This window comes from Halichoerus grypus, chromosome 4 (assembly GCF_964656455.1).
Source record: "Halichoerus grypus chromosome 4, mHalGry1.hap1.1, whole genome shotgun sequence".
NCBI lineage: Eukaryota > Metazoa > Chordata > Mammalia > Carnivora > Phocidae > Halichoerus > Halichoerus grypus.
In genome coordinates, this window is record NC_135715.1 from 33,480,166 (window position 1) to 33,495,882 (window position 15,717).

Sequence of the window (15,717 nt, forward strand, 5' to 3'; positions counted from 1 at the left end):
GTTTTGTTCTAACCTTTTCCCCCCATTCAACACCTCAAAAGCGAGCAGCAAGAACCTTCTTTTCCAAGAAACTTCTTATCTGATTAGAATTATTCCCAGTTTCACCTTGAGTCAAAGTCAAAGTTTCCAATCCTGGGCCTCCAGGATGTCACCCAAACCCGCTGCGGCCTGCAATCGAACTCTCTAAAATCTTCTCCCACCAGAAAACCTACTTTTACCTCTCTTCAATCCCACATCAAGAGCATCGGCCGCCAGCCTTAGCACTTTGAGAAACTTTGAAGTGGAGACAGGTTAAGCTGGCAGAGTCTGAGCGGGTGAGGGAAGGGAGGATCCAGCCTCAGATACAGTGGGCACTGAACTTGCAGGCTCTAGGTTCTCTCTGGAACTGAGTGGCCTGTGACCTCAGCCTTCGCACTTCGAATTCCCAGGTCCCTAAACCTCATCCTGCCACCGGATAGCAGCCTCCTGGGTCTGCCTCGCTTTCGCTTCCTGCTTTTCTTAACCCCGATCCTAAGCTGCGGCTCTCTCTTAGTGACTGGAATGCCTCCCCGCTCCTCACCTCCCAGATTCCCAACCCTGGAGCTTACCGTGGCTGTGAGGCAGCATTCCAACCCAGTGCTTCCCAAGTGCCTTCTGCACGACGCCGGTGTGGGGGCGCGCTTCTCGCACTCAATTCTCCCGCAGATCCACAGTGCGCTGTAACTGGCGCAGCTGAGGCTCCAAAGGCATCCTGGGAGTAAAGCAGAGGAAATGGCTGGTTTTAACTTCATTTAACCCAGCATTTTGCTACAGACTGGACGGCTAGTCTCTCATCAAAATGTCTACCGCGCCCATCTGGATCCCGTAATGAATTCATACTGGGCTCACACCCGGGCTCTAACCCATTCGGTCTCTGTGACTGTGGGCAAGTTCCTCAGCCCCCTTAGCCAGAGTTTCCATATCAGGAAACCGAGGCTCCCATGAGTTAATATTAGTATCACCTCGGATTGTTGTGAGAACACATATTCCCAGTGCATGCTAAGCTCTCATTAAAAGCTCTACTTTTGGGCGCCTGGGTGGCTCAGTTGGTTAAGCGACTGCCTTCGGCTCAGGTCATGATCCTGGAGTCCCGGGATCGAGTCCCACATCGGGCTCCTGGCTCAGCGGGAAGCCTGCTTCTCCCTTTCCCACTCCCCCTGCTTGTGTTCCCTCTCTCGCTGTCTCTCTCTCTGTCAAATAAATAAATAAAATCTTTAAAAAAAAAAAGCTCTACTTTTAACCAATTCCATGTCCACCACAACCCTTCCAGGTAACGTTCCACCCCTCTGGATTGCTGTATCCAATTCCAGCCAGCGTCCCAGCTTCAGGTCTCTTTCCTGCTCCAGGGATCCCTACATGCCATTGCAAGAATCATTCCAAAATACTCCTTTTATCAGGTCCCCAGGTTTCTGAAGCCTTTTTTTTTTTTTTAAGTGACTTAAATTAAGTCCAAACTCCGCCTGCCTATGAAAGTTCCCCATTCCCTGGGAGCTTCCTCCTTTCTGCCTGCCCCAAAGCCACCCCCCCCACGCCCACCCCGTTCCCTGGGCAGACTGTCCCCCATGTCTCCCAACAGAGGCGCACGCAGTCCATCCACGCACTACACAGATCGCTTCTGTGATATCTGTCCTGTGAGAGACGCGCCCCTTTACATCTACCTCTTGGCTAAACCTTCCCCGAAGACGCTGGTCCATATTGATTGCACCCCCCTCTCCTACTTCCTGGGGTCTGTTCCACACAATTTAGCCTTTAATTACATGCTGTCTTCATGGTCCACTAATTGTTTCCTGTATCTCAGTTTCATCTTCTCAAATAGTTGTAAACAACTTGAGGGCAGGGACCACAATGTACACTTTTCTCCCTAATAACTCCAGACATGCTCATGAGTTACGCACTTAATTCATCTTTGTCAGTTAACCGAAAGTTGGGCTAACCAGACTGCCAGGGAGAGATCACAGCACTCGTCCATAATTGGGGATCGCAACCTGAAAGACCTGCAGGTAACCCACACTTGTTACATTTACGTTTTTGCTGAAACTAATTTACCTGCTGTCTAAATATTCCCATGCTTTACCTAATTCTCAACAAATAGATCTGGGAGTTGCAAACATTGATAGTCCAAACTCCAAAACCCCTGGGGCTTATTTATAAATAGTGATGAAGGATAAGGAGTCAGACTGGGCTCTCCTTTGGGAGCTGTCTCGGGAAGTTTATGCAAATGATGCAAGAGGTTGGTGGGAGACTTAATTACTCTCTAGTGAAAACCCAGACTGCTTGTTACCATCTGTTTCTTCAAGGAGAGCCAGCCACCACACAGTAACCCTCTGTAAAGTTACAATCCCAGTGGTAAAGTACTTTGGGATCCTTGGATGAAAGGAAGCCTACAGGTCCAAGACACTATTATTATTGTCATAAATAATGGTGCTTTGTGTTTTATCAAAGGAGCTTAGAATGGTTTGCAAACATTAACTAATTAATCCTCAAAAAAAAAAAAAAAAACCCACCTCTGTGAAGTAGGTAGAAGGGAGATATTATTATCCCCATTATGCATGAGGGAGACAGAGACACACTTGCATTCATTGACCTACCCACAGTCACATGTCAGAGTTGGAAATAGAACCCACCTCTCCTGACGCCCAGTTTGAACAGACCACACTGCTTCTTGTGAGGTGTAAAAAAAAGTCTGATTTATATGATATAAAAATAAACCTTGAGAAAGTAAACGGCATCTAACCTTTCAATAACTGTCATGTAATAAAACAGCAGACGTGGGAAAAACAACATCTTGAAGGAAAGATGTGTGGGTAGAACAGTTTAATAAATACAATGCTTTAATCAAAACTTTCCAAAAGGAACTAGTGCCTCTTTAAGGAATCTGATACTTAATCATTGCTGTTCTAATGGTTTAAAACAAAGAGGTATAATCCACCAAGTTTTAAACAGAAACTAGTCTAACAAGTTCTATACTTTGTTTTTGAGTTCTATTTCCTTATTTTTCAGCGTTCTCAAGAATATTTTAAACGTTGATCCATGTGATGCAAATGTCACATGGAGGATACAAATATTACTCCTCAGATATCTCGCATTCTTCCCAATTCAAAGTCGTAGTTTAATATTAATGTAATTCAGAAAATTGACAAGGAACTGTGTCTCCAAGGAAACGAGTGGAGGAGGGGAGGAAGATGTGAGCCTGTGATTTGTTTAATCATTAGACACTCTGCCGTTCTGTCACTCTCCACATCGTCCGTGAATATGCCATTAGATGAAGTGCTTCCAGGGTCCCCAGCAGGGACCCGCACCAAAGAGACAGTGGATCCTGACCACATGACGCCAGGCTGGTTCCATTTTCAGGAACACTGTGCCATCGATCTTCATGTTCCCTTGGTAATTTTGTATTTCAAAATTGCCCTGCCTGTGGTTGTGTGTAATATTGCATTTCCTTGGTATCTGCCTTCACAGCACTGGTAATCCAAACAATTCTATGAAAAAAAAAGTCACCATCGGAAATTGAGGTCCTACCAAAAGCCCTGACAAGCCATCAGACACCTTTTTGAAGTTGAAGCATTCCAGGACAGAAGTTTCTAGCAACATCGTTCAGCTTCCATTCAGGAAGACTTGTTCAGTCTTTTGTTTTGACTTTCCCATTAGGTCCATATTTAGGCCTTATCACCCTCACGTACCACCACAATGCCTGTGTCCTCAGGAAGAGATATTATAATGAGACAAAAGGACAGCCAATTTGATTGAGAAGCTCTGCTAGGCCCGCAAACCAAAGACTACATTAAGGATGAGGACCTATGAACTTTAACCCTGTAACTCACCTATCAGATCGCCACGGGTAATTTACCTTACTCTATTGTGCTTATGCTTCCATTTAAAAAAAGAATCAAAACAATACTTTTACCAACAAAAAAACGTTAGGCGTCTATGAGCCTTATTTTAAGGACCCGAAAGCCTTTACAAGATGGAGGCCCTTATGCAATAACTGAACAGCACAGAAAGAATAATAATTTCTAAAAAGAAGAGAAAAGTCCACATGATTAGTACCGACAGCTACTTCATCACCTTCATTCAGCTGCTGGACAATTTTCCTCATTGCATACTTTTTCCAGCCAAGACTAGGAAGACGATTAATTTCAGAGCATTTTTCAACCTACCAAAGCTTTATATGTGAAATTTATAAAAGGGAACTGAAAGAATCTACTGCTTTAAAGACTCTAATTTAAAGAAACGACAACATTCCACTCTGAAAATAAAATTTTTTTACTAAGGGCTTATCTGAGCTAATTCCCACTCTTTGCTGATAAAAAGAAGTAACCGATCAGGATTTAAGCATTTCTTCAAACCAAGCAACCTGTTGAACAACTTCTTAATGTGCCTATCAATCATCTGGCGATAAGAAGAGTTTGCATTCATAATAGCTAGTTGCTAAAATAAATATGAGTTACTATAACTAATTCAATCAACCATGGGACCTCAGAGGTCAGCAAAGAAATAATCAAACAATAAGTATGAATAGGTTGTAATTTTTCTGATTAACAAATGTTCTCCTTGTCATATGATGTTAAGAGCTGCTTAAAGCGCTCAGGTAAATTTAGAATGTATGTATTTACATTGGAGGGGTCTGTGTGCACTCTCCCAATCAAAAACCCATGAGCCTATAAATTTTGCAAACATCAAGTTTTGCTTTCAGAAAACATTTTCCTGTGTGGCGTTTATTTTTAACAGGTCCTAGTACCACAATTCATAGAATCCGACAGAGAACAATTAAGATCCCAACTCACTTTTTAAATACATTCATACTAGACCAGTCAAGATTATCTTATAAACTGGTTGAAGTATTGAAACTTGTTAACTCCCATCTTTACCATGGAGGGGAAGGGAGAGATTTGGAGCCTGAGCCAGCCATTCCTGTAGCCCCTCCCAAGAACCAATGTCAGTTGGAGAGCTCAGGGCAAGGGTGGAAAGCTGAGCATACACAGCCCTCATCACGCATTTGCGATCTGACCAGAATGTCTGATCTGGGTTTCTATTGTTTCTGATTCCTCTTCTCTGTTCCTACCTTCTCAACTGTTTCCTTTGTCCCAGAGAAGGATCAGGGCAGCAGCAGATAGAGTCCAGGTACCAAACAGAATAGTTAGACTAAAACTTTTGGGATTTTTTGGGGGGGGGGGGGCTGGGGAATGCAGTGGCTTTTTTAATGAAAGCAAACAATTGGGGAGGCAAAACAGAGATGTAAACTAAAAGTATCAGTGATGAATATGGTGAGAATAATTGCTTCCTTTAGTTAAACGCAGAAATCCGTTGCTATCCCAAATTCTAAAGTTTTTAAACATTGGCCTTTATCTTGGCTTCGTTGGTTTGGCCTTTCTTTCGGCTTTGTTCGTTTGGTCTTTATTTTGGCCATAATAATTTACCCTGAATTATTATTTTTTAAGATTTTATTTATTTATTTGAAAGAGAGAGAGCACAAGTGGGCAGAGGGAGAGGGAGAAGACCCCGGGATCATGACCTGAGCCGAAGGCAGACACTTAGCCGCCTGAGTCACCCAGGCACACCTAATTTACCCTGAATTTTGAGGACTGAATAAAAGAAAGAAGGAATGAATGGATTGGACAAGTGACTGAATTCTTGTATTGGTGACTGAGGTGGCCATCATAGGTTCCTGTGGAGAAATTCAGAGAGACAGAGAACCTCATCTCCTAGGCCCATCAGCTCATTCCAAGCATCCAAGAGTGGTGGGGATTAAGGCCTCAGAAACACAGAGAACTGAAAAATTTGTCATGTGCATTTATAAAGGAAGCAACTGACACAAAATGACTGTTAAATGCCTAGCTATGAAAGCATAAATGTCATTAGGCAGTCAGATTCTTCTCTGGAAACCAGATTTTAATAGGTTTTTGATTGTCACTTTTCTTCTTGTTTTTTCATTACTCGCGCCTTGGAGGGATTCACTTTCAAAAGGATTTGCTTAAACTTCCCCCTCAAAATCCAATTTGCAAATACACCTGCAATTGCATTTTCAATATGTACAGTCACAGGTGCTATCTTTTACACGCTAACAAGTCTGCCCATGGCAACCGGGCCACACTTCGGAGTCCAGGTGACTGATTGCTGCAACAGGGAAGTATGTGGGAGAATTGAGGCCATTATGCAGCTTCTCCAGCTGAATGTCCCCTTGGAGTGGATTCTGAGTTAGACATGCTCTCCTACAATCTAAGTGTGGCGCCTCCTATAATCCGAATATGCATACTGAATTTGATCTCAATTTCATCGGAAGAATGTGTCCAGAAAATGCAAATATTTTCCTGATATGTACTAAGGGGGAAAAAAATGAATGTGTTGAAATGTCTATGGATTCATTCTTTTCTATAACAGATCAAAATTATAAACTCTGAGTCTGTGCATATCTAGTCAAGGTTTTCAACAGCCAATGATTATTTTTTGAATGCCTGGGATATGCCTGTCGTGAATCAGGAGCCGAGAGAAATAAAAAGGAAGCACTGACTTCAGTGAAAAGGGCTGAATTATAAGATATCTAATAATAACTAAATCTGTGTAGCACAGATTCAACCTCGCTGTTAGAAATGAAAAGCTTTATAAAGTGATTTAGGATTCATTGCCATAAGATATTTTAAATAATCTTTGGGGGGAAAAAAACCAGGACCATCTTTTAAATTTTATTTGAAGCTATTTATTATTTAAATTTTATTTGAAGTTGGCATCCACTGACTAAATTACAGTAAGAGAGTAATTTTAATCATTGGGTGTCATTCAGACTAAATGTACCACTGATTATACCAATTTGATTATTAATTTTCAATTAATCTAACAATTATAACAGTAGATTATAACAGCGTAACATCTTTCCTGGGATCCTTGAAATTTCCTGCAGCACTTCTGATTCTTTATTAAAAGTTTGGTGGTTCTTTATTAAAAGGTCGAGCTATATTTCCCCCTTGCTAATCGGTAAAATAATACACTGAATGCTTATCTTGCACTCTGCAGGTTAAACCATGCTGCCTGATATTTCCTAACTGCATTATTCCATGTTTGGAATAATGTTCTTTTTTTCTTTCTCATACTCCAGTTCATTCCTTCCTCTTTTCCCTGAATCTCCCTGCCCTGATACTAGTCTCGGGCACCTTCAATCTGTTTCTTAATTTTTTGCTTCTATCCAGTCCGTCCCTGAAACATCTTAAAAGCTACTTTCACACAGTTGCCATTTTATATCACACCAAGAAAATACCTTCGGTCCATAGCATCCAGCAACAGCTTTGCAAGGACAGGGCAGGGTGGAGGAGGGGGCTGAAGGCAAAGTGTATTCATTTGCGGCATCCCGTTGGAGAGAAATGTGCCTTTAAAGAAAAGAAACACAAAAGAAAGTTGGTGTTTAAAAAAGAGGGTGGGAAGGAGATCTGTGGGCTGTAGTATTTTAGCATATCCTTACATTTCTCCTAGTATCAGCCTCTATTGTGAGGCTTATCGCCCCTATTGTCATGTGTATTTGTCGGTCCGCTAGATTGAGAGCGCTTTGAGGGCAGGAACTGTGGCTAGTCTCGTATCAGGCCCCAAGCAGATGACTAATAAATGTTTGGTGAAGGAGTGAATAAATCCCTTTGTGTGTGAGTGCACTGAAAGCTTGCTTCTGCCCATACTTCTGTCCCGCTCCCTCTGCGCTCCGTATACAGTCCTGTCTTCCTTCATTTTCTCATGTGCAACACTCCAGATCTAGCTAGCTAGTCCCCTTCAGCTTTCAGCCTCGGACTCCCTGATCTCTCCTCAAGCAATGCTGGTGGCAGGAAGCCTCAGGTAAAGCTTGACTTGGGTTACTCACCACAATTATGTGCATTGTTAATCTTGATGTCATTGCTTGTCCCTTGGGTATCTAAGGTCGTCTTAAAAATTTGCATGTCCCACTAAATGACCTTTAAGATTCCTAACATTTCTAGGATTGTATAAGATAAAAGAATTCGGGTCTGTTAATTTTTATGGAAATTCCTGCTTTTAATACAGTTATAGTAGCAAGTCCCAGGGCCTCCAGACTCCATCTACGTGTTAACCATGAAAAGCATGAAAGAAAATGTCGAATGTAAATATAAAATTTAAAATGCATGGATAACCCTCAAAAGCAGAGTCAGACTAACCAAAGCCTACAGTCTCCCCTCTCCTCCCCCAGTTTCTGCCAAATTGCGAACATATCCTTCTCCCTCACCCCTTTGCTTACCCTGGAAGACATTTACACCAAGTGTTCTGACTACCTGTCTGGATGTCAGAATCACCTGGATACTTATTAAATTTTGATTCCTGGGCTTCCTGCTGTCCTCCTCAGGCCCCACCCCCTCCTAAATTCTGAGACAGTGAAGCTGGAATGGCCCCAGGAATGTAGATGTTTAACTCGTTCTGATGATGACACCTGGCCAGATCTAGGAACCAAGGACCTAGGGCGAGATTCACTACAAAAGCCAAAACTTTTTCAAGGATTTCACAACCTGGCAGGTTTCAAGCACCTGACTTAACTCTTGACTCCTAAAGTCAGTGGTTTTCAGGAGTGTGGTCAGAAAGGAGTGGAGGAAGGTGGGGGATTGACCTCAGCTGGGAAAAGCTAATGGGCTTTTTTTTGTTGTTTTAAAGAATATACAATACGATTTAGTGAGACAAAGAGGCCAACACAGGCTGGAGAAATGGCACCATCAAAATGTAAGCATCAGAAAGAAAGGTTTTGTTTGTCTGAATGGAGAGGACAAGAGAGAACATGGGAGCAATTACAGCAGAGCCATTAAATTGAACAAAACAACACCGGCAGGCATTTTTTCAACAAATGCATATTGAGCACCCATCTGCCAAGCTCTGTTCAAGGTTCTGTGGGTGCCATGGGCTCAAAGTCCTTGTCTTGAAGGAGCTTAACTCAGTGAAACCCTCTCATATCAGCCACACTGAATCAAAACACATCAATGCTAACCTCATTTTACAGATGATCATAAGGAAAGGAGCATCTAGGAATTTCTTATTTAAACTCAGGGATATTTTTTTAAAAGTTTGATAAATGGAAAGCTCACTTAGTTTCCCAATAACATTTACCTTGGTCAAAAAGGTAAAGTGGGGGCACCTGGCTGGCTCAGCCGGTAGAGTATGAGACTCTTGATCTCAGGGTTGTAAATTCAAGCCCCAAGTTGAGTGTAGAGATTACTTAAAAATAAAATCTTAAAAAAAAAAAAAAAGGGTAAAGTAAAATGTTTTTCTAACACTACCCCAATTCAGGTCTTCATTATCTTTTTCCCATTTTTTATTATAGCTTTCTAGTCTTCCTGACTTTGGCCTTTCCTATAGGCTTTACATACTAATAAATGTCCCTTGTTCAAAAATATTCCCTGGTTCCCCAATGCAGAACGAAATAAAACAAATTTTAAAAAACTGAATTACTTCAGTTGGGAGTTCAGTATTGCTGGACATAACATGGAAGAGGGAAAATATAAGGGGGTATGACCAGGCGGTAGGTAGGAGGCACATTATGAAGGCTCTATAATTTAGATATTTATCATGTTGATGATGGGGAGACACTGAAGAATTTTGTGCAGTAGAGCAGTGTAGACAGTATATGGAGGACCAAGTCCTCAGAAGGATGAGACAGAGGGCAAGTCAGAGGGAGAACAAAGGGGCAACAGTTCCAGCTAGAGCTGATTAGGGTTTCCTTCATAATTCTAGTCAAACCAAACTCCCTCTTGTTCCTCATTTAAAAACCACAATTTCCTGTTGTATGGTTTTGTTCTTATATTCAGGAATGTTCCCACCCACCTCAACCCTGCCAATTCCACACGTGCAAATTCAGCCCAAATTATATCTCTCCTATGGGTTTTCCCTAAAATCCCGAAGGGAAAAATCTCTTCCTACTCTAATCCCTCTCACGGTTTATCAATATCTCTCCTAAGGCACATAGCACTTTTTCCTTGGTAGAATACTACTTGATGGGTGTGCAGTATCTCTTCTAAGACCATAAACTCACAGAAGAAAGGAGCAGAATTTAGGCATCAGCCAGGTCTTACATAAATCTCAAATCCATGACTGCATAGCTGACTTATGGTACCTTGCTTAACCCCAAGGAGTTTCAGGTTCCTCATCTATAAAATAGGATAAATAAGCCCTATTTCACAAGGTCTTTTTGAAGAATAAACAAAATAATAAATAGAAGGCACCCTCGCATAGAAGCTGACCCACAGGAGGTGCTCAGTAAATGGTAGCTATTAATACTACTGATACATTAATCATTACTTTGATATTGAATCCGTGATTGGTCTTTGACTCTGTCACATCACCTTGCGTAATGCTTACTTCAAAGCCAGAATTCAATATATATTTGATGAACAAATAACAATAGCTAACATTTTTGGGCCCTCAATAAGTGCTAGGCACTCTTCTAAGGGCTTTATGTGGATTATCTCTTTGAATCTTCCTAATAACCTTATAAGGTAAGTACTATTATTATCTCCAGTTTACAACCTGTAAGGTATTGCTTAACTTCTTCAGTGCCCAGCAGCTAACAAAGGGGGAGAATGACTCACAATTCACAAAGAGGTGTTTTCTGGAAAGGCTTAGCTGTTGGTGAGGTTAGACAATGTCCAACGTCACGCAATTTGAACCCCCAGAGAGAAGAATCCATGTTCTACAAATAACAAGTCATCTTACTTGAAGTTCACTTAAAGAATCTTCTATGGAGTTACCAAAGAACTACCCTTTTTAAAAAAGTAAACACAACTTGCAAATTTAGCCTCATAATTCTTGACAGCTTTTAGCATCTGTAATTCATTTTTTTTAAGATTTTATTTATTTATTTGAGGGAGAAAGAATGAGAGAGAGAGAGCAGGAGAGGGGAGAGGGTCAGAGGGAGAAGCAGACTCCCTGCTGAGCAGGGAGCCTGATGCAGGACTGGACCCCGATGCAGGACTCGATCATGGGACTCCAGGATCATGACCTGAGCTAAAGGCAGTCGCTTAACCAACTGAGCCACCCAGGCACCCGCATCTGTAATTCCTTCCAGCTTTAGCTAGTAGATTTAGGCAACTGATCCAGAGGGACCGGTCCCAAGAAAGAGGGGACACTTCAAAGAATATCTTGGACAGAAAGCATGTGTAGTAAATCTTTATATACCTGAGACTTAGAGAAAAGTAGGGTCTAATAACCATTGAGTGTCCAATGTTGCTGGGTTAGAAGAGATAGAAAGGGCTTTGCAAAATGTTGTGTGTCCAGACCAGACGCTCCTGCTTCAGTTCACACATAATATCACATCTTTTTCATACTGTCCAGTAGCTGAATTACTTTCAGAACCTAGAAGCATATCTAGATCAGTTCTGATTTGGGACAATTTGGCAACGTCTAGAGACATTTTTGGTTGTCACGAATGGGAAAATGATACTAGCATCTAGTGAATAGAGGCCAGGGATGCAGCTAAACATCCTATACAGTACAGCTCCCACAACAAAGACTTATCTTGCCTAAAATGTCAATAGTGTCGGGGCACCTGCTGGCTCAGTCGGTAGCGCATGCGACTCTTGATCTCAAGGTTGTGAGTTCAAGCCCCACATTGGGCATGGGGCCTACTTAACATAAATACATTTTTAAAAATAAATAAATAAATAAAATGTCAATAGTGTCAAGGTAGAGAATCCCTGATGTAGGTAAAGGTGGCTCGTTAATTCCAGAAAGAATTAACTCACATACTTCACTGCTCCAGTTGCCTGGGAAGAGTATGAGCACAAGTTTATACACAATTCCAGTTCCTTAAAATGGACAAGTTGAGGACAAGTTACTAAGAGACTGTTCGTCTACACGTTATACAGATTTGCTTACAAAGAGCTACTACTTAATGCCATCTGGGTTGTACATTCTTAGGGTCCTTCAGGACGGCTACTCACTTTCATTCTATACCAGTGCTGAAGGGGTTCAAAATACAGTCCTTCTGAATGAGTGGTTAGTCTTTCATTTAGGTGGGTGTTAGGGGCTAAATTATGTCCCTCCAAATTCATATATTGAAGTCCTAACTCCCACTACCTCAAAATGTGACTGTATTTGGAGGTAGGGAGTCTTTAAAGAAACAATTATGGTTAAATGAGATCATTAGGGTGATCCCTAATCCAGTAGAACTGTTGTTCTTTTTTTTTTTTAAGATTTTATTTATTATTTGAGCGAGAGAGAAAGAGAGAGAGATAAAGAGAGCATGAGTGGGGGGAGGGGCAGAGAGAGAGGGAGAAGCAGACTCCCCACTGAGCAGAGAGCCCAATGGGGGGCTCAATCCCAGGACCCTGGGACCATGACCTGAGCCAAAGGCAGATGCTTAACTAACTGAGCCACCCAGGCGCCCCTGACTGTTGTTCTTTTAAGGAGAGATTAGGGTGCACACACACACACGTGCGCACGCACACACACACACACACACACAGAGAAGACCATGTGAACATGAAGGTGGCCATTGACAGGCCAAGGAGGAAGGCATCAGAAGAACTCAACTTTGCCCAACACCTTAGCCTCAGACTTGCAGCCTCCAGAACTGTGAGACACAAATACATTGTTGTTGCTTCAGTCACCCAGTCTGTGGCACTTTATTATGGCAGCCCCAGCAAACTAATGCAGTGGCTTATTTTACGGTCATCTTCAATCATCTAAACCAAATCAAAGAGTGTTTTCAGGCGTTCTTAATTTCTAAACTGCTGCTTTAAGCAGGGAAATTCTCTACACTCTTATAAGTTGTGACAGGTTCTCAATGTTCCCTCTTCAGTAAAAAACAGCTGTCCTGCCTGTTCCCTCATCTGTGGTTGGTGGTGAGACTTCACAACACCAGGTACTTCCTGAATTGTTTTGTTCTTATTTTTTCATTCTGGAACTCGGCTTCTCTTCTAGCAGTAGCAAGTCATCTAGGAGCAATGATAACTTTCAAAATTCATCATCAAAATTAAAAACTTCTACTCTTTGGAAGGTATGTTAGAAGAATGAAGAGAAGAGGCACTGTTTGGGAGAAAAATTGGCCAAGCGTATATCTGACAAATCTGACTTGTATCTAGACTATATTAAGAAATCTTTTTTTTTTTTTTAAAGATTTTATTTATTTATTCATAAGAGATAGAGAGAGAGAGAGAGGCAGGCTCCCTGCTGAGCAGGGAGCCCGATGCGGGACTTGATCCCAGGACCCTGGGATCATGACCTGAGCCGAAGGCAGACGCTTAACCATCTGAGCCACCCAGGCACCCCTATATTAAGAAATCTTAAGAAGAAAGTAACACAATTCTTTAAGCGGGCAAAAGATGTAAACAGACACTTCACCAAGGATGTACTGATGATAGCAAATAAACGCAGAAAAGATGCTCAACTTCATTAATCACTAGGGAAATGCAAATTAAAGCCACAATGAGATGCCACCTCACATCTAATAGAATAGCTAAAATAAAAAGACTGACCGAACAAGTGTTTGCAAGGATGTGGAGTAATTGAAATTCTCATTCACTGCCTGTCGTGGGGATATAAAATGATATAACCCCTTTGGAAAACAGCTTAGCAGTTTCTTAAAAAGTTTAAGATGCATTTAGCATATGATCAAGCCATTTCACATCTAGGTATTTACCCAGGAGAAAAGAAAGCTTATGTCAATGCAAAGATTTCTACGCAAATGTTCATAGCAGCTTTATTTATTTATCATCAGCGACACCTAGAACGAATGAAATGTCTATCAACAGGAAAATGGATAACGAAACTATGGTCTATCCAGACAATGGAATGAAATCTTGATACATGCAATGTGGATAAATCTCGAAGTATTTATATCATATATACTCAAAATAATTAAAAGAAACTAGACAACAAAAGAGTACATACTGTATGATTTCATTTATATAAAACTCTTAAAAATGCAAAATTATTGTGACAGAAAACAGATCTGTGGTTGCCTGGGAAAAGGGGAGAGCCAGAGAGGGAGAAGGAAATTATAAGAGGGTAATGAGGAGACTTTTTAGGTTGATGTATATGTTCATTATCTTGATTGTGGAGATGGCTTTATAGGTACATACATACATCAAAACTTATCAGACCGTATGCTTTAAACATGTACAGCTAATTGTATGTCAATTCTACCTCAATAAAGCTGCTTAAAAGAATCAATCTCAGCAAAAGCAAGATCTATGTGGGACTTCTCTATTGGTTGGCCCATCTGGAGAGTAGTCTGGAATCATTCAAGTCTGGGCCTTCTTGTGGAAAAATGGAAGGTTGCTGGCTTTAATCTCAAATAATAAATTGATAGTATTATTTAAGCTTTCCATTCATGACTCTCTATGAAGAGAAACATTTATTTAGTGTTCATGGTAAAGTGTAAAGCAGTGTAATCAAAGTGTAGTCCATGTAACTATCACTGGCCTGTAATATCAATACAAATATTGAGAATAAACAGAAGTGTAAGCTTTGCGCAGTGGCAGTATCGTAGCCAATGAGGTTTATCCGAGGCGCGATTATTGCTAATTGAAAACTTTTCCCAAAACAGAAGTGTATGTAACAATTTCACAGAGGAATTTTATATCTAACACATCTAATAATAAAAAGATGTGGGCTGGTACTTTGTCTACCTTTATCTCATTTTCCTATTACCTTTTTAATATTTTCTCAAAAATCATTTTTCTGTTAATATTTCACTTTTCTTATTTGTATCACATGTTTCAGAAATATCAGTCCACAACGGATTGGAAATTTTGAAAACTGGTCCTTCATCACAGATAATTTGACAAGCATTGGTCTGAAGTCCATCTCCTCTTGCCTACTTCTGCTCATTCTCACGCCCAAAATGGATGCATGTGAAGAAAAAGGTTAAAAACACTTTAATGGAGCTATGTTAATTACACTGTGAAAAAAGTTGAATGACATGGAAAAATTATCCTGACATATGTAGAAAACAAAGCAGATTACAGAAGACAATGTAGGGTATAACCTTGGATTTGATGAATGGCAGAATATGGAGGGTGTTTATCTCTAGCATACAGTACCAGGTTAATATCTGAAGAATAAATGGTGGAGCATTTCTTTTCTTTCTTCGACTTAGCTCTACTTTCCACAGTGGACATGTAATATTTTGTAATGTAAAAAGTTAACACATACTATTACTTTTTGGGGGGAAGTCTATTGTAAGGGAGAATTAAGATCATGTTTTGTTTTGGTCTTTGCCTGCATGGCTCCATTCAGTTTAGATTGATGGGTAATAATTTTTCTATAAACGAAAGGAATAATACTTGTTTAAAATAATACTTGTTTTAAAAAATAATAATAAAACAATACAAAAATACTTGTTTAGAAATCAAATTTAAGTTGTTTTAATCCAACAGAATATTTTCATATTTTTTACAAATAAAATATCTGAGAAATTTGCAGCTGAACTTCTCCTTCAGGATCATAAATGGTGTTCACTGTACACAGGCAAATTCTAAATAATTAAGTAGTATGAATAATGAAAACACTACAGAGAGGGTCTATACTTACAAGTGACAATGCTATCAGTCAAATTTCCATAATAACTAACATTTTACTGTGGGCTGTGTGCAAATGATTTGAACATAACATTTATGTCTGAAATAAAACTCTTCAATTGTTTCTTTCTGCCAAAAAAAAAAAAAAAAAAAAGACTGGAGAAAGAAACCATCTAATTTTAATGTAACACTAAATCCAAAAGCAGTA

General features: G+C 40.5%; 1 protein-coding gene and 1 non-coding gene across 4 annotated transcripts in view; one reads left to right on the plus strand and one right to left on the minus strand.

The window, feature by feature from the left end:
- The window catches only part of KLF5 (KLF transcription factor 5), a 147,278-nt gene that overhangs the window by 101,299 nt on the left and 30,262 nt on the right, over nt 1-15,717 (minus strand). For all 3 annotated transcript variants that reach the window (XM_078070263.1, XM_078070262.1, XM_078070264.1), the window contains exons 4-5: nt 7,268-7,376; nt 588-730 (exon numbers count right to left, since the gene is read on the minus strand). In XM_078070263.1, coding sequence (XP_077926389.1) covers nt 670-730; nt 7,268-7,376 — 170 coding nt within the window. In that variant the 3' untranslated portion in view covers nt 588-669. The remainder of the gene's footprint in view (nt 1-587; nt 731-7,267; nt 7,377-15,717) is intronic.
- Nucleotides 14,454-14,597, plus strand: LOC118523516 (U4 spliceosomal RNA). Its single transcript, XR_004911143.1, has one exon. It is a non-coding gene; the product is annotated as a U4 spliceosomal RNA (small nuclear RNA).